This window comes from Rhinatrema bivittatum, chromosome 10 (assembly GCF_901001135.1).
Source record: "Rhinatrema bivittatum chromosome 10, aRhiBiv1.1, whole genome shotgun sequence".
Taxonomy (NCBI): domain Eukaryota; kingdom Metazoa; phylum Chordata; class Amphibia; order Gymnophiona; family Rhinatrematidae; genus Rhinatrema; species Rhinatrema bivittatum.
The window spans coordinates 27106866-27127192 of record NC_042624.1 but is presented as its reverse complement, the minus strand read 5'-3'; the positions used below and the strand labels follow the sequence as shown (position 1 = coordinate 27127192).

General features: G+C 42.5%; 1 protein-coding gene across 9 annotated transcripts in view; it reads right to left on the bottom strand.

The window, feature by feature from the left end:
- Positions 1–20327, bottom strand: part of DNM3 (dynamin 3) — a 694116-nt gene that overhangs the window by 417073 nt on the left and 256716 nt on the right. For 7 of the 9 annotated variants that reach the window (XM_029617605.1, XM_029617606.1, XM_029617601.1 and 4 more), the window contains one exon: positions 7004–7117. In XM_029617605.1, coding sequence (XP_029473465.1) covers positions 7004–7117 — 114 coding nt within the window. Of the gene's footprint in view, positions 1–236; positions 537–7003; positions 7118–20327 lie in introns of those variants that run through there. The other 2 variants (XM_029617608.1, XM_029617609.1) reach the window with 1 other exon arrangement.

Genomic DNA, 20327 nt, shown 5'->3' with positions numbered 1-20327 from the left:
ATCTTTGAATGTAGATCAGAGTCCCCTGATTTAAGTAAAGGTTCTAAGCTGGGTCCACAGGCCAACAGGATGTACACAGAAAAGTCAAGAAACCTTTTATAAAGACAGGAAGTTTATGCATCTTCTTACAAAGTATGGGAACCCAATCGGTGGCACTAAATCCCAATGTGCATTTTGCTTATGATACGTAGATAACAAAGTTCAATTTTAAAAAATGCAGTTAGGCAATCTTAAAATCTAATGAGATTTAATTAAAGAAAAATATATAGCATTAAAATGACTTCATAATAGAATCACAAAAATAATCAATGAATAGTGGCATAAAATCTATATCATTGATCAACACTCTGGGAAAAACCATATCCAGTTTTATGATCTGCTCTGCTTCCTTTTTCTGTCAATATCTTCCCTAAGCAGATTTTCTATAACCACGCAAACAAGTAAATGGAGAATCAGTTTCCCAAATGTTCAAGAAAACATCTTGCTGATGGAACAGACAAATCTTCTCTCTTATTCCCATGTCCGTATTCTCCATCCTATGTACATACACAGATATGGCACACTATATGACAGGATGCAATGTATAGGTAACCAAAGGATTCATTTTAAATTCCCAGTTCATATTCAAAGGTATAAATGCTTATAACATGGCTTGTGAAATCTACAGTTTTCAAATTTCTTGCAACAATTTGCTTTAGGAAATCCTAGATAATTCCATCTACACACACTTCTTATCCTTAAATCCCTTAAACTCTGGCTTTACAATAAATTCAGTTAAGGGCTATTAATAACCTCCTAAGTAGCAGATGCTATCTAAAATATTCCTTTTTTAAATGGGAACAATCTACTCATATGATTTGGAGAATTAATTATAAAATATTTATTTAAAAAAACACACAGTAGAAGGGAAATCAACTATTATCTTTAGATTTCTCATTTCCACTTCTGACAACAACCCTGCCCACTCAGGGTTAGAGTACTAAGTCCATTTTTCATAGTTTGAAGGGGTTTTCTATAACTGCATCCTCCTCTATCCAGTTTCAGTATCACTATGATCCCACGCAGAGCCTGGTACAAGAACTCTATAGCCATCCAGCAGATACTGAACCCCCTCCCTCTGCGTATTCTCAGTCCTGCTTAGTCCAGGTCTCTGATGGGGCAGACCCCATTGTTCCCTGCTGTTGTCTGTCCTATCTTTATTAACAATGACCGACTTACTATCAGTACTTTTAGCTCTTTCTAGTCTAATACTCTTTTCATAGGCTCCTTCTATGAATTATTTCCACCAGGTGAATTTTCAAAGGAGTTACGCATGTAAATGTAACATACAATACAGTAACAATTTTCAAAAGTCCATTTACCCATGTTAAGTGTATTTAAAACCTATTGACAATTCAATGGCATATACCGTAGTAATTTTCAAAAGCCCACTTACATCGATAAAGTGCATTTACATGTGTAAAACCCAGTTTTAAGCATGTAAACGCTTTTGAAAATCAGGCCCACAATATCTCCAATTTTCCTTCCGTGGAACTTTTTCTAAGATGAAACAACTGCCCTGCAGGTGAATACCTGTGGAAAAAATGAGCATTAGCAACATAATATATAAGTTTGCAACTGCGTTTTCTCAGAAAGTTTTGGTACGGATGTGGTCAACAAAACATATCTTATGTTTTGTTGACCACATCCGTGTTATCTGGACACTACGTCTCCAGATAACACATATCTTCCCCAAAATAAAGACATCCAGCTTAATGCCTTTGAACCCATCACAATCACAGAGATACAAAATGTATTAAAAAGAATGAAACCGTCATCACACCCATTTGATCAAATCCCTACCAAAATGCTTCTTCTTATCCCGGACACAATAGCAAAAACCCTAGCAGATATTATAAACTGCTCCTTATCACATGGCATCTACCCAGATGACCTAAAAACTGCCTCAATCAAGCCACTGCTAAAAAAACCAAATCTAAATGCATGTGATCCCAACAACTTCCGCCCTATTTCCAACCTACCATTTATAGCTAAAATCATGGAAAAACTGGTAAACACCCAACTATCCAACTACCTAGAGGACCACAGTATTCTGTCCCCAAACCAATATGGTTTTCGCAAAGCCGCAAGCACCAAAACGCTACTAATTTCACTCATGGACTACCTACTCTCTGGTATTGATAAAGGCCAAGCATATTTACTAATCCTCCTTGACTTCTCGGCGGCCTTTGACACCGTCAACCACGCCCTTCTTCTAAAACAGCTGGCAAACATTGGTTAACAGGTGCCACACTAAACTGGTTCAAAACATTTCTAGAAAACAGAGGATACAGAGTCAAAATTCATAATAAAGAATCCCAATACCACCCTTCTAATAGAGGAGTGCCGCAAGGATCATCACTTTCACCCACCCTTTTCAATGTCTACCTGCTACCACTCTGCCAACTACTTACAAAATTAAGCCTGAAACATTTCCTTTTTGCAGACGACGTACAGATCGTAATCCCTATAAAAGAATCAATCTCAAAAACAATGGAATAATGGGACAGTTGCCTATTAGAAATTAAACTTCTCCTCAACAGTCTAAACCTTGTACTCAATGCTTCGAAAACAGAATTCCTGCTCATATCACCGGAAAACAATAACACACTTCCTAAACCACCCACACTTCTTCAAACAACCCACGTAAGAGACTTAGGAGCCATCCTAGACAATCGTCTCAACCTCAAAACATTCATTAACCAAACCACCAAAGATTGCTTCTACAAATTACATATCCTGAAAAGAATAAAACCGCTGTTTCACACTCAGGACTTCAGAACAATCTTGCAAGCAATAATCTTTTCCAAACTAGATTATTGCAACTCATTACTATTAGGCCTCCCAGCTTCTTACACCAAACCTTTACAAATGGTTCAGAACTCTGCAGCCAGAGTCCTTACAAATTCCAGGAAAATTGACCACATTTCACCTATTCTCAAAAACCTCCATTGGCTTCCGATCCACTATATAATCATGTACAAAACCATTAACATCATTTACAAAACTATCAACCAACACACGCAACTCGACCTACAAATACCACTTAAAAAATTCACCTCCGCCAGGCCTATCAGGGAACACTACAAAGAGTCACTCCAAATTCCAAAGGCCAAAACCTACCAACATAAATCCTTGAGTCTCAGAGCCTTCTCATCAGCAGGTCCAGCTCTCTGGAACTCGATCCCACCTGATTTGAGACAAGAGCCATGCTCTTTAACATTTAGGAAAAGACTAAAAACTTGGCTTTTCAAAAAAGCATTTCCAAGCCTTGAATAAAACCTCCTCTCACTAGCACTAACTCGTATGCAATAATGGAATGTAAACACGAATCAACCAACCTCAAACCCTCTCTCACTAATTCCTGCTGAATATTTATCATACTATTACCATTCACAACTGTGTCATATTTATTCATTTGATTACCTATGTACCGTTTCATAGTCTTATTTTTTCACTTGCTATTCTAATGTATCAATAGGCTGAAATGTAAATATTGTGCTGTTCAATTTCTCCCCTTCCATCCCAAGTTTATTTTCCTTGTTTTTTGTAACTTTCCCTCTCCCTTTTTCTGATTCACTGTATTTAAAGTTCAAGGTTCTTATTGAAAATATTGTTTTTTACGTTACGTTATGCTTTACACTCCTTGTTATTTGTAAACCGGGTTGATGTGATGCCTATCATGAAACTCGGTATAACAAAAACAATAAATAAATAAATAAATATCTTGAAAATAAATCAATGCTTCTATCATGAAAATGGAATTCTAAATTTTGCCTCTGCTTATTAGTATTTCATGTTTTGAACTTCACCAATAATTCAGAACAGCCATGATTGATCTCTAACAATCTCGATCAACTAGATCTCACTAATGCAGACACAGCACTCGCTTCCTGGCAAGATATTACCAATAATATAGCCAACACTATCTGCCCCTTGCAATCAAAACTCATCTCTCCTCTACTCAATGAAAAAAGGAAACCTTGGTATTCCCAAGAACTAAAGAACCTAAAACAATGCCTTCGTAAATCTGAAAAGATTTGGCGCAACGATCCCTCTCCTACACACCTTGCCCAATTCAAATCCTCCTTACACCTATACAGCGAAAAACTCAACAAGACAAAACGCGACTTTTTCGCTACCAAAATACATCAATTCCAATTTAACCCTAGAGTACTTTTTGATTACGTAGCCTCACTCACTAAGTCAGCAGCTCCCGACATTCCAGATGAAATAGCTAAACCCAAATGTGAAGAACTTGCTACGTTCTTCCAAACCAAAATAAACAAATTGCTGTCCAACTTCAATACAACTTCTACCACCCCCTTCAGCCTCCCCAAACATAACTTCAACCACACTATCACTAATGACAACACCAAACTTCTCTCCTCTCTAGACTGCACCTCAGTACTTGAAATAGAATCATTCATCAAGAAAGCCAAGCCCTCCTCCCACCCCTCAGACACAATCCCCACCAAACATCTACTTTCCATCCCTAACCTCATCGCTAAACCTCTAACAAACATCATTAATCTGTCCATCAACTCTGGCCAAGTACCTGTTCCCCTCAAACAGGCAATCGTCAAACCTATCTTAAAAAAACCTAAACTTGACCCCTCTGACCTCGCCAATTACCGCCCCATCTCTAATCTCCCCTTCATCTCTAAACTCCTCGAAAAAACTGTTAACAAACAACTCTCAGAATACCTCGAAGATAACCGTATCCTAGCACCTGCTCAATACGGTTTCCGGAAATCCCACAGCACTGAGACACTTCTACTTTCCCTGTCAGACCATATTCTTAAAGGATTTGACAAAGGCAATCATTTATTCTCGCCTTTCTCGACATCTCCTCCGCTTTTGATACCATCAGCCATTCCATTCTCCTACAACGCTTAACTGAAATTGGCGTCACAGGTATTGCCCATAACTGGTTCAATTCCTACCTCAGTAACAGAAACTTCAAAATTCAACTAGGAAATCACGAATCCAAAATCATCCCCCTCAATCAGGGTGTCCCACAAGGCTCATCTCTGTCCTCAACCCTCTTCAATATTTACATGCTACCCCTCTGTGACCTCCTTTCTAGTCTCAAACTGCCTCACTTTGTCTACGCTGATGATGTCCAGTTGCTCATACCCATCACTGAATCCCTACCAAAAGCTATGGACATTTGGAAGGATACGCTCCAATCCATAAACAACCTCTTAGCTTCCATCCATTTAGCTCTTAACACTACTAAAACTGAAATAATGTTCATCTCACCCCAAAATCATCCTAACCCCCCCACTATCCATACACCACTTGCCCAGCAAGTCCGTGATCTGGGTGTCATCCTTGACGACCATCTCTCGCTTAAGAAATTCATCAGTAATATACTAAAAGATGGATTTTTTAAACTACACTCCCTAAAAAAACTAAAATCCCTACTACATCCCCCCGACTTCCGTACAGTTCTACAAACCACCATCTTTGCCAAAACCGACTATTGTAATTCCCTCCTCCTTGGTCTACCGAACAACGCCATCCAACCCATTCAAATATTACAAAACACAACAGCCCGGATTTTAACCAACTCACGTAGAAATGACCATATCACACCGGTATTAAAAGACTTACACTGGCTCCCAATTGCATCACGCATCCAATATAAGGCTCTCTCCCTTGTCCACAAGGCTTTATACAATCCTGAAATGAACTGGTTCAACGAATCCTTCCGCCTCCACCAATCCAACAGGCCCATCAGACACCAACATCTCGCCTCCATGCATACACCCACCCCCAAACATTACAAACTTACCTCCACGAGAGCCCGAGCGCTCTCTATCGCCGGGCCTACCCTTTGGAACACTATGCCTGTTGAACTACGACAAGAAGAATGCACAAAAACATTCAAACGGAAGCTGAAGACCTGGCTCTTTACCAAGGCATACACCTAACTTCCTCTCTTTCCCCTCTCATCCCCACCTACCCTCCTCCCCTTTCTTCTCCCCCACCTTTAGGTACTTCCTTGCCCCTTTTCTGCTCAGCCGTCCTACATGCCCCTTACCTCTTAGCTCGCTTACTCCTTTAACCCCCCTCCACCCCTCCTTCCCTCTTATCTGCTTCCACCCCCTCCCCATCCCCTCCCCTCCCTCTTCCAACTCTACACAATTGTCCTTTTAGGACATTGCTATTTTTATGAATACTTTGTATATATTGATACTCTATATATATTTGTAAATTTTTGTAAATTCTGCTCATAACGTTTTGTTTGATTATCTCCCGCCCTTATCTCCCCCCCTCATTTGTTCTTATGTTAACTCGTTATATCTGTTTGATGTAAATCGCATCCTCATTTATTTATATGTTACTTCGTTATATCTGTTCGATGTAAAACGCCTTCTCAGGCGCCAATTTCAGTTACACTGTAAACCGATGTGATATCCCTGATGAACGTCGGTATATAAAAATTTTAAATAAATAAATAAATAAATAAATAAATACATACATAAAATGTCCCCAACATCTGGAACCTAGAAGCTTCACTATATATACAGAGCAGCATACTGATGGAGCATAGACCATATCTTCCAACACTTCCATCAAAAAGAAAACAGTGAAGTGAAAAATTCCTATAGATTCAATTACAATACGGTATGATCTCCAATATTTGCAAATATCATCCAAACAAATATTTAAATCAACTTCATGAAGAGATCCACATAAAATCTATCAGGCTTCAACAACAAATCCCTGAGTTTCCTTCAAATGATGGAAGTAATAACACAAACGTTTAAATATTAATCTGCAGTGACCAGCGGCTTCTACACGGCATCCACGGTTTAAGAACATTTGAATTACAAGTATCAGAATGCAATAGGAGTTGAAGAAATGAGATTGCCTTACCTTGACCCAAAAGAATGGTAGGCTTAGTTACAAAAAAAGAAAACGTACATCGCAAAGGTTTGCGAGTATTACGTACCTCATCATCCTTATACCAGGACAGGCTCTCAGCGGTCAGAACAAACCAGTAGTCTTTGGACCCTCCTTTCATAATGCCAATGTTGTTAATGGTCAACCAACCCCTCCGGATCACCTACACATGATGGCAATGAAAAACAAGGGAAAAATATATTGCACTGATTTCCCAGTTTCATAAAATAGTACAGCTGACAAATCAAATTATTGTAGCACCAGACCGTTTGTCTTTAGTATAATAAAGATGTGAACACAGCTTTAAAGATTCATAAACCTTCAATACTCTATTTCTAAGCAGCTTACCCATGTCTCTGTATGAAATCAAACTACCAATCTCCTAATGTGTACATCATATACCCTTGCTTAGGGGCGGAATTTAAAAGGGTTATTACGCACGTAAATCCTCAGGATTTACGCGCATAACCACTCCTGCGCGCGCCAAGCCTATTTTGCATAGGCCCGGCAATGCGCACAAAGCCCCAGGACACATATATGTCCTGGGGCTTTGTGAAAGGGGCAGGACCGAGGCCTCCGGCGCACAAGTTACACACCTGTCACAGGCAGGCTTAATTTACAAAATAAAGGTGGGGGGCTGAAGGAAAAACATCGGGGCTCCCCTAGGACTCGGCGAGCGCAAGGTGCACTCAGCCCGGATTTTATAACATGTGCGTGGCTGTGCGCGAATGTTATAAAATCGGGCGCACAAATGTAGGCCGCGGGTGTAGGTTTAAAAATCCAGCCCTTAGTCTATCTGAATGTCATAATTCACAACAAATTTCAGATTATAAAAACACAGTATATGGATTAACTAGGTTTGACATTCACTGTTTTTTCTCCATTATGACCCTGTAAATGAACATTTAAATTACATAATTTATCATGAATTATAGTATCAAATGGATGATTCAGTGGATTGATACAGAGACACACAGTCTTTCACCTCTACATCCCTGTTCAAAGCTGACTTGGGTTGGTCGTGGTTATAAGTTATTGCTTTCTTACAGGCCGATACAGTACAGTGCGCTCCAGTGGAGCGCACTGTTAACCCGCGATTAGACGCGTGTTTTTGACGCGCTAGCGTTACCCCTTTGTCAGTAAGGGGTCGAAAACGCACGTCCAACCTCCCCGAACCTAATAGCACCCGCAACATGCAAATGCATGTTGATGGCCCTATTAGGTATTCCCACGCGATTCAGAAAGCAAAATGTGCTTTTCTGTGCACTCTCAGACTTAATATCATGGCGATATTAAGTCAGAGGTCCCGAAAGTTACAAAAAGTTAAAAAAAAAAAATTTGAAGTGGCCCGCGGCTCGCAGGTTGAAAACCGGACGCTCAATTTTGCCGGCGTCCGGTTTCCAAGCCCGTGGCTGTCAGCGGGTTTGAGAACCGACGCTGGCAAATTTGAGCGTCTGCTGTCAAACTCGCTGACAGCCGCCGCTCCTGTCCAAAAAGAGGCGCTAGGGATGCACTACTGTCTCTAGTGCCTCTTTTTACCGCTGGCCCTAATTTGAATACTGAATCGCACGCACAGGAGAGTGGCCTGTGCGCACGCCGGGAGAGCAGGCATTCGCCCGCTCTCCTGCGACTTTTACTGTATCGGCCCGTTAGTCATTTGGAGGCCTCTGTGAAACAAGTTGGTGGTCGTAGTCCAGTTCCCCATGGACGTGGGTTTGCATCACTTGCTGGCAATCTCAGAAGTCAAGCCAAAAAATGAACGGGCATAAAAAATAAATGACCTTCCCATCCCAAACTGTGATCCCTCTTAGAAGAGAGCGGAGGCACTCAGGCTGGGCAGTGTGAGGAAACTTATAATGTTATTGCTGGCTATACTGTACCTGCATGAAAAAAATGGAAAATACACATTTCCAGTGATTTATTTAATATTTTTATATACCGGGATTCATGTAAGAAATTACATATCATCTCGGTTTACATTATAACGGAAAAACAACGTATGTAAGAATGCGATTACATAGAACAGGGCGTAGAACTTGGATAAGATAAAAAGGGGGGGGGCAACGAAAAGAATAACGAATTGAATAAAATGATTGAGCCAAGTCTAGTCTGGCTGAGGATCAAGGTACGTATTGGAATTAATTTAAGGTCCGGGTACACTGAGTAAGCTTGGCAAGATCGACTGTAGAGTTGGGTTGCTAAATTATGGATAGTCTGAGTAGATAGTTTGGAAAGATTAGCTTGTTGACTGGTAACGGAGATGATGGAGGTACGTCATTAATATAAATGGAATGCTTGTTCGAATAGCCAAGTTTTTAGTCTTTTTTTTAAAAGTGATCGGGCATTGTTCCAACCGTAGTTCTGGAGGAAGAGAGTTCCATTGTGCAGGACCTGCTGTGGACATAGCTCATTTACTTAAGAGAGGTTTTGGAGCGTGGGCAAGAAGAGTGTCTCTATATGCTGCTCTTATCGGTCTGGTGGGTAAATGTGGTCGTAGTGGGATGTTTAGTTCCAGAGGAATGAGATTGTGGATGGTTTTGTGAATGATCGTTTGTGCTTTGTATATGATTCTGAACTTGATTGGGAGCCAATGTAGGTTCCTCAAGATAGAGGTAATATGGTCTCTTTTGTTGGTCTTAGTTAGAATCCTGGCTGAGGCCTTTTGTAGCATTTGAAGGGGTTAATGGTGTTAGCTGGGAGTCCGAGTAAAAGAGAATTGCAGTAATCTGTTTTTGAGAAAATGATTGTTTGAAGTACCGATCGGTAGTCTTGGAAGTGGAGGAGTGGTCTGAGTCGTTTTAGGACTTGTAATTTAAAAAAGCCCTCCTTAGTAGTATTATTGATAAATCTCTTTAGGTTTAATTGATTGTCCATGACGACTCCGAGGTTTCTTACTTGAGAAGAAAAGGTTGGTTGACTGGTGGGGATCGGGTTTGTCACCTGTGAGGAGTATTTCCGTTTTATTGGAATTGAGGATTAAATTAAGGCTTGAGAGCAGGTTATTGATGGATAGTGATGTCAGTCTATACCTATCAGAAACACTCAATTCATTAAGGCAGGGCTTCCCAAACCTGTCCTGGGGTCCCCACAGCCAGTCGGGTTTTCAGGATATCCACAAATTTATTTCATGCATATTCATTGTGGATATCCTGAAAACCCGACAGGTTTGGGAAGCCCTGCATTAAGGTAAGACAAAAGACAATAAACCACCATTCAACCAAAACATGTCTTAATTTCTTCAGAAATGCATGGCTTGGCCTCTTATGGGTGCTAATCACTAACATGCAGTATGTATGTAACTCACTGAAATGTTGTTGTTCTCTCAATTACTGTTTGTAATACACTATAAAACATTCATAATATCACTGCCACCTAAAATACCCCAAATTCAACCATAAAAAAGAAAAAAAAATTAAAATTTAAAAAAAAAAAAAAGCTATAGATGATTATTCCCTGGCTCCTAAGAATTTTGGCTGACACCTAAATTTTGTCAAAGATTTTCCAAGCCTAATTGTAGTTTAAAGGCGTGTGGTAGCAAGGGGTACTCAAGTGGTAGCAGCTTAGAAACAGCAAGGAAAAAGGAGGAAGACTCTGGCTGTTCCTTAAGTGCAGTTTTACAGTGGAAAACAAACTCAAAAACAACTAGTGTAGCACACCTTAATCTTCAGGACTCAAAACAATTAATTCAGCTCACCTTAACTTCAGATATTACTCAGTCCATTAAACAAAGGTCCTGGCATACAGTGGGTCTCTCCCTGCTTAACCCTTCTTATATTCCGGTGAAGGCTCCTCCAGCCAGGATTCTCTGTGGGTCTGAATCTTAAGGAGGACCAGGCGAGACTGCTATGCCCGGTCCCTTAAGATAGTCTGAAGGAGACTCCCAAACTCAACTATGTCAGCTGTGCTTTCACCTCCCGCCCACTGCACATGCTCCTCCAGTCGTCGTCTCTCAGTCGCATGCCTGACAAAGAGGTGTGACTTATACACTGCTGCGACCTATTTGTTAACTTTTTCAGCAACATTCCTATTTACAGCAGATTGTGACAAATACACTGCAAAATACGGTAATTTAACAGCATTTCTTGAGGCTTCAACTCCTGAAGTTATAGAACGTTCTACATTGTTGTTATCATTTATTTCAGAACATGACGTGGGTATGGTAATGAAAAAGTATTTTCAAAATATGAGTATTTCATTTCTTAGTCAGAAGGTTAAGATATTCCCGATCTCTCTAAATTAACTCAGGAGAGAAGGAAGGGATTTCTAACACTCAGACTGGAAGTGCTGGCGTTGGGATTGGGTCCTTTTTATTAAGATTCCATGCAAATGTATTGTTAATTATAATAATCAGTGCTATGCATTTTTTGTCAATTAAAATACCGTAATCACTTTTATACATTGTTTGTGAATTCCCACAGAATTGAGACATCTCTTGCTACTACTATTACTACTACTTAACATTTCTATAGCACTACACAACATACACAGCACTGTACAAGCTCCTACATAGCTTGGGTACTTGCCAGGTTCTTATGGCCTGGATTGGCCACTGTTGGAAACAGGATGCTGGGCTTGATGGACCCTTGGTCTGACCCAGCATGGCATGTTCTTATGTTCTTAGAACTTTTGCAGGACCAGTCTCTACCTTATGGACTTCCCTACCATTTCAGATCAGACTTGTCTTTTTTTCAGAAAATTAGGGAAAACCTGACTATTTGAGTAGCTTTTGGGGCAAAACAATAATCCAAACCCCTTTGAACACTGCCACATACACCTGTCTCTCTATTAAGATGTATTTGTATTTATTTTATTTATTTAAAAGCACTTATTACCTGCCCTTCCTAGATTCAGAGAACATAAGAAATTTCCATGCTGGGTCAGACCAAGGGTCCATCAAGCCCAGCATCCTGTTTCCAACAGAGGCCAAAACCAGGCCACAAGAACCTGACAATTACCCAAACACTAAGAAGAACCCATGCTACTGATGCAATTAATAGCAGTGGCTATTCCCTAAGTATAATTGATTAATAGCCATTAATGGACTTCTCCTCCAAGAACTTATCCAAATCTTTTTTGAACCCAGCTACACTAACTGCACTAACCACCTCCTCTGGCAACAAAGTCCAGAGCTTTATTGTGCGTTGAGTGAAAAAGAATTTTCTCCGATTAGTCTTAAATATGTTACTTGCTAACTTCATGGAATGCCCCCTAGTCCTTCTATTATTCGAAAGTGTAAATAACCGAGTCACATCTACTCGTTCAAGTATCTCATGATCTTAAAGACCTCTATCATATCCCCCCTCAGCCGTCTCTTCTCCAAGCTAAACAGCCCTAACCTCTTTAGCCTTTCCTCATAGGGGAGCTGTTCCATCCCCTTTTTCATTTTGGTTGCCTTTCTCTGTACCTTCTCCATTGCAACTATATCTTTTTTGAGATGCGGCGTCCAGAATTGTACACAGTATTCAAGGTGCGGTCTCACCATGGAGCAATACAGAGGCATTATGACATTTTCCGTTCTATTAACCATTCCCTTCCTAATAATTCCTAACATTCTATTTGCTTTTTTGACTGCTGCAGCACACTGAGCCGACAATTTTAAAGTATTATCCACTATGATGCCCAGATCTTTTTCCTGGGTGGTAGCTCCTAATATGGAACCTAACATCGTGTAACTACAGCAAGGGTTATTTTTCCCTATATGCAACACCTTGCACTTGTCCACATTAAATTTCATCTGCCATTTGGATGCCCAATCTTCCAGTCTTGCAAGGTCCTCTTGTAATGTATCAGTCTGCTTGTGATTTAACTACTCTGAATAATTTTGTATCATCCGCAAATTTGATAACCTCACTCGTCGTATTCCTTTCCAGATCATTTATATATATATATTGAAAAGCACCGGTCCAAGTACAGATCCCTGAGGCACTCCACTGTTTACCCTTTTCCACTGAGAAAATTGACCATTTAATCCTACTCTCTGTTTCCTGTCTTTTAACCAGTTTGTAATCCATGAAAGGTCATCGCCTCCTATCCCATGACTTTTTAGTTTTCGTAGAAACCTCTCATGAGGGACTTTGTCAAACGCCTTCTGAAAATCCAAATACACTACATCTACCGGTTCACCTTTATCCACATGTTTATTAACCCCTTCAAAAAAATGAAGCAGATTTGTTAGGCAAGACTTTCCTTGGGTAAATCCATGTTTACTGGTCCCATTAAATCATGTCTTTCTATATGCTCTACAATTTTGATCTTGAGAATAGTTTCCACTATTTTTCCCGGCACTGAAGTGAGACTCACTGGTCTATAGTTACCCGGATCGCCCCTGGAGCCTTTTTTAAATATTGGGGTTACATTGGCCACCCTCCAGTCTTCAGGTACAATGGATGATTTTAATGATAGGTTACAAATTTTAACTAATAGATCACAAATTTCATTTTTTGGTTCCTTCAGAACCCTAGGATGCATACCATCCGGTCCAGGTGATTTGCTACTCTTTAGTTTGTCAATCTGGCCTACCACATCTTCCAGGTTCACAGTGATTTGGTTCAGTTCGTCTGAGTCATCACCCCTGAAAACCATCTCTGGAACTGGTATCTCCCCAACATCCTCATTAGTAAACACGGAGGCAAAGAATTCATTTAGTCTTTCTGCAATGGCCTTATCTTCCCTAAGAGCCCCTTTAACCCCTCAGTCATCTAATGGTCCAACCGACTCCCTCACAGGTTTCTTGCTTTGGATATATTTTAAAAAGTTTTTATTATGAGTTTTTGCCTCTATGGGGTACATAAATGAACAAAGACGTTCAGGGCAGGGTACAATATAAAACATACAGCCACTGGGAAAAAGGGAAGGGCAATACCAAAATCTAAGGAGGGGGAAAGGTCGGCAGCAAGGGCATGAGATTCCCAAACACGATTCTCCCACTAACTGAAACCAACAATACACTGCATGAAGATACCACGCAGACTAAACATTTCTCCTGATATTAACTAGATTTCTATGATATACTCATATAGAAACATAGAAACATAGAAATGACGGCAGAAGAAGACCAAACGGCCCATCCAGTCTGCCCAGCAAGCTTCACATTTTTTTCTCATACTTATCTGTTTCTCTTAGCTCTTTGGTTCTATTTCTCTTCCACCCCCACCATTAATGTAGAGAGCAGTGATGGAGCTGCAACCAAGTGAAATATCAAGCTTGATTAGTTAGGGGTAGTAGGGGTAGTAACCGCCGCAATAAGCAAGCTACACCCATGTTTATTTGTTTTACCCAGACTGTGTTATTCAGCCCTTATTGGTTGTTTTTCTTCTCCCCTGCCGTTGAAGCAGGGAGCTATGCTGGATATGCGTGCAGTATCAGTTTTTCTTCTCCCCTGCCGTTGAAGCAGAGAGCTATGCTGGATATGCGTGAAGTATCAGTTTTTCTTCTCCCCTGCGGTTGAAGCAGGATATGCATTGAAAGTGAAGTATCAGGCTTATTTGGTTTGGGGTAGTAACCGCCGTAACAAGCCAGCTACTCCCCGCTTTGTGAGTGCGAATCCTTTTTTCTTCTCCCCTGCCGTTGAAGCAGAGAGCTATGCTGGATATGCGTGAAGTATCAGTTTTTCTTCTCCCCTGCCGTTGAAGCAGGGAGCTATGCTGGATATGCGTGAAGTATCAGTTTTTCTTCTCCCCTGCCGTTGAAGCAGAGAGCTATGCGTGAAGTATCAGTTTTTCTTCTCCCCTACCGTTGAAGCAGAGAGCTATGCTGGATATGCATTGAAAGTGAAGTATCAGGCTTATTTGGTTTGGGGTAGTAACCGCCGTAACAAGCCAGCTACTCCCCACTTTGTGAGTGCGAATCCTTTTTTCCACATTTCCTCTTGCTGTTGTAGCTTAGAGTGATGTTGGAGTCACAGTAACCATGTGTATGTTTATTGAATAAGGGTATTATCTCCAGGCAGTAGCCGTCATTCTGGCGAGCCACCCACTCTTTATTGACGGCCTCTTGATTTTATGGATCCACAGTGTTTATCCCACGCCCCTTTGAAGTCCTTCACAGTTCTGGTCTTCACCACTTCCTTCGGAAGGGCATTCCAGGCATCCACCACCCTCTCCGTGAAGAAATACTTCCTGACATTGGTTCTGAATCTTCCTCCCTGGAGCTTCAAATCGTGACCCCTGGTTCTGCTGATTTTTTTCCTATGGAAAAGGTTTGTCGTTGTCATTGGATCATTAAAACCTTTCAAGTATCTGAAAGTCTGTATCATATCACCTCTGCTCCTCCTTTCCTCAGCTTATTTACTCGGAACTATGCCTAATGCAGCAGCTCATGATTTAGCCTGGCTTCTGTTCTTTGTTGAAATCTGTACACGCTATTTTTGCATATAACAACTACTCTGTGCTATGCTCTCTCTCTTATATTGCTAACAAATCTTGGAGTCTGTGCCTCTCTGCTATGTATACTATAGTGCCCTACATTGTACATTAACTCTGGTTGTAACACACTGAACGCTTCAGCTGGAAAGTGTGCCATAAATAAAAAATGATAATTATGATCAATAAACATTTTCTATTGCTGTGGTCATCAGTAAAGATATATATACACACATACACACACACACACACACCGTGATTGATGCGTACATTATCTGTGAAGGGCATCTCTTAGGGCTGTTATACTAAGGGGTAGATTTTATAACATACATGCACGTGGTTCCTGGCGTGTGCACATGGATGCACCAATTTTATAACATGCAAGCGCACATGCGCACCGGAGGAGGGGGATTTTGGAAGATTATGCGGGGCAACGAAATCAGGCCTTCCCCCGTTCCCTCCACATGGGTGACATGGGTGACATCATCAGATGGAGGGCGGCCCAGAACATTGATCTCAAAGATTCTAGAGCATTCAAACATGCTCTACTGAGCATTTGCAGCTATAGTTATCACCCTGCTCCCTAGGCAGTGATACAGCTAATAAAGTACAAGGAGAAACCAACTCCCAGGGAAGGCAGGTGGGTTTGTGAGGACTGACATCCTGCTGTCCTCATAGAACACCTGTTACAGGTAAGCAACTCTGCTTTCTCTGAGGACAAGCAGGACAGCAGTCCTCACACATGAGTGATTCCCAAGATCTCTGCTGCCCAAGCAGGACAAAGGGGGGAACCCCATGGTGCTGAAAGTACTAGCTTTCTCCCTTTTGCCTATGAGGCAGCCGAGCGAAAAACGGGTCTAGGTGAGAAAAAAAGAGTTGGGTTCTACAAAAAGAAAACCATAGAACTGACAGACACAAAACCACGATTCGTAACAAAGGCACCTAAGGCAAAAGCGTGATTCAAAGTCCAACGAAAAGCATACTTTGCCTCACGGAAAAATATTACAGTCAGGGTTTCAGATCAGCAAACCTTGACAAGCAAAGTAGGTCAAGACACTTCTGGATACAGGAAAAGGCCTAGAGAATCAATTAATAGAGGAACTCTTGGACAAAGACCGTACAGTTTCCTTCAGTGTCACAAGACAACCGAAAAACCAGCCCAGGTCAGAGAGCCCTCCCGAAAGAAACTGCAGTCCACTAGCATCTGAAGGGCAGAATGCATTTGCAGAAGGGCACCCAATGATTGGCTGATAGACACATTGAGCAGAAAACCCAAGCAACGTTTGGAAGAAGTGTCAGAGGCGGGGGTCTGTGGCAGAAAGTACCAGTCAGATCTGATCACCCAGATCAGATGTCAAAAGTGTCAAGGGATAAAAGGTAGTCCCTGAAATGGGATTGTTAGCCCAACCCCTGAGCAGGGAGTTAAACTAGGCCTGAAGCTCACCCATGTTCCGCCCTCAAGAGTAGGCCTATCCATCCTGTCCACAAGACAACTCAGGTGAGCCAGAAGGCACTTTGGACAACCCAGTAAAAAGCTAAAAGTAGTACTGGTCAGAACTTAGTGAAAAAAACAGATAAAAAGTGGTGTACCATTCCCTGCAGGTAAACAACAAATGCTTTAGCTTTTCTCTGCCCCTCCACCCTCCAAAAAAATTCCAATTGGAAGTCAGAAGGAGTGAAGAATGCAAGGAGGCAGACGCCTGGACTGCAGGGATAAGAAAAAGCCACTAGGCTGTATATCTCAGCCCCAACCAAATAACTCACTGATTTCAGTAGGAAGTTGTTCCTCGAGGTAGACCTTTCAGCATGATAGGAACAGCTGAAACAGAGCAAACCTCCTGGAGAAGAAATCGAGAGATTTTCAACCAAGAGTCAGAAAGCAGGGATCCTACAGGTGCAAAATCCTGTAGAAACAGGGTACCAGGGCAGGGTCAGCCTGATCTCGGAACAGACTGCCCGCAAGGAATCATGTAGTCCAGTAAGTGGAACAAAGGTAGCGTGAACCAGGACCTTCCTGCCTGCAGACAGGGTTATCCCTAAGAGGGGGAAGTATAGCTCAAAAGCCATTGCAACAAAAGACCTCTGTTGCGGGGTCTCTCATTCCCTAACTCACGCAGCCATGGGTATGGCGAGAGGCTGAAAAGCAAACCTGCCAACCGGGATGTAAATGAACCCGAACCTTCCTCACTGGTCCTGTAAGCGAGAATGACTGGCAAGAGCGGTTCATCCGTGAAAAACACATTTTGCTCAGCAGGTATCTAAAAGGTGACTCCTGTGTGGAAAAAAAAAACCCATATCTTTGCTGGAGAGCCGCCCAGGAGGGGAGACCCCAAGTACAACGAAGAGACTGAATCCGGAATAGCTTCTTCGCGAAATAGACCCGCTGCTCCTTAGGATGACCTGCTATAGCCCGACCTGCTCTCAGATCCCGTGGGCAAGGGAGAACGACTGCTAGTCAGAAGCAGTAAAAACCCTTTTCTGGGAAACAGAAAATGAGGGTCACAGCTTGTACGGGTGGACCACCAGGCATCCAAGAAGGAAACCATAAGGATTGCTTCTGGAAACTGTTGTATATCCTCTTCTTGAAGAGACAGGAAAGTAATGGGAATCGGAGCCTCCAGATCCAGACAAACTTCCTACTCTCCAGGTGAGAGTGGGATACAGTTGCTGACTGCCAAGGTTCATAAGCAACCAAATTGCCACCCAGTAGGCCACCATGGTAATCAACAGAGGGACCCCAACAAAACGGTACCAACAACCACTGCTACCATCCCCCAATGCCTACAGGTCTTGGCCTGCAAGGAAGTGCAGGGAGTCAAAAGAAGCGAGGTGCCAGTTCAGCAACAGACCAGAGGCTTCCTCAGAACAGGGACTCAAGTGTAAGCTATCATGGGAGGGGTCAAAAGACATATTCCCCAGGCTCAGCAGCCTAAATGGATCCCACACAGACAGCATTCTGCCAGTCCTGCCAGCTCCAGACAAATGCACAAAAAGAGACAGAGCAAGGAGAGCACAAAGAAAGTAAACTGTAAGTGCAGTATTTATTTATTAAGGAATAAGACCCACCATACAGCTGGCAAAGAGTTGAAAGGAAGAGAAAAAATAAAAATAAAACTACCGTAAGGTAAAAGAAATGGAAACAACTGCAGCTCCAGAAAAAATTGACTCCATGGAGAAAAAAAAAAGAGACTGAGGAACTCTGCTTAGGGGGCAGGGTCAGGGGCGGATTGACCTATCGGGGGATCGGGCTTCCCCGATGGGCCGGTCACTCCTGTCATGTGATTTTTTTTTTTTGTATTATAAAATTTCCAAAGTATTAGGGGGCGCTGCGAGCAGTGGTATCCCGAGGGGAGCCAATGCCCCCGGCCGCAGGGAGGCTCATGCGGCACTGCGACAGGCAGATCGGCAGGGCCGAGGTGAGGCTCACATCACCACAGCCTGAAGAAAAAGATTGCGTTTAAACGCGCTGATGCTCCTCCTCCTTCCTGCCTGTGCGGCCCCGGAAGTAAACGTTGCCGGGGCCGCATGGGCAGGAAGGAGGAGGAGCATCAGCGCATGCAGAAGAGGAGCAGCGCTTACGGGCCGCCGAGAATCATCGCAGCGGCCCGAGAAGAGGAAGAGGCCCGGTAGCAGGGCCGCCGCGGCCCGAGAAGATCAGGGCCGCTGCAGAGCCCATCCTGCGGGCGACCAGCGAAGAGGAGGCCCAGAGGTGAGAGAGAGGCTGAGGGTCTGTAGAGTGTGCGTGTATGAGATGAATTGAGAGATTGTGTGTGAGAGTGAGGATCTGAATGTTTGCAGAGACAGCATGTGAGAGCTTCTGTGTGTGTGAGAGAGACAGTGTGTGACAGTGAGAACCTGTGTGTGTCTATATGAATGACTGTATGACAGAGAGCATATGACAGTGAGAGTCTGTGCCTGAGTAAGACAGCATGTGGGAGTGAGAGAGAGCCTGTGTGTGTGAGAGTCAGACAGCATGTGCCAGTGAGAGCCTATGTGTATGAATGATTGTATTAGAGAGAGCATGTGCCAGTGAGAGCCTGTGTGTATGAATGATTGTATTAGAGAGAGCATGTGCCAGTGAGAGCCTGTGTGTATGAATGATTGTATGAGAGACAGCATGTGACAGTGAGAGGCTGTGTGTGTGTGTGTGAGAAGAGAGAGAAAGCATGTGAGAATGAGAACCTGAGTGTGTATTTGAGCGAAGAAGACGGAGAGAAAAGAAATAGAAAAAAGACAATATAAAAGGAATTGGCAAAAAAATAAGAAAGGGAAGGTGGGAAAAAAAAGCCTGTGACCAACCGATTAGAAAACTAAGATCAGACAGCAAAGGTAAAAAAAAATAAAAAATTACTTTTTAGTGATTGGCACATGTAATCTTTGGGAATGTGCAAGAATAGCACTTTCTCTATGCGGATCTCACAATGTACGAGATCAACATGGAGGAAGTGGAAACCCACGGGGCCTGCACAGAGGAGGCAGCAGAATGGGCTTCAGTGTCAGTAGCAGCAATTGGCACCTCCCCAATAGCCACGTGGCAGCAGAGGAATGAGAGAGGTTCCGAGATTGCTGGCAAAAGAAAGAGAGGGGGGTCTGCCTTTAGTGTGTGCATGTGTATGAATGGGACTCTGCCTGGGGGTGTATGTGTGTGAATGCATAGGTGCCTGCCTGGGGGTCTTTGTGTGTGAGAATGAATGTGTGCATGCCTGGGGGATGGGGAGGGAGTGGTGTGAAAATGAATGGGAGCCTGCCTGGGGGCTCAGTGTGTGTATGTGTGAGTGAGAGAGCATGAGTGTGTATGAGAAAATCCAAGGGAGTAAGAGTTTTTGTGTGTGTGTGGGGGGGGGGGTGTGGAGGGGAGAGTGTCTTAGAGCCTGAGAGTGTGTCAGTGTCAGTGAGAGCGAGAGGTTATGGTGGATATAAGAGCATGAATGTGTATGTATGTGACAGTGTATGTGTGAGAGAAAATGGACATGTGAGTATGTGTGAGAGAGAGAGGATAACCTCCTAATCCTC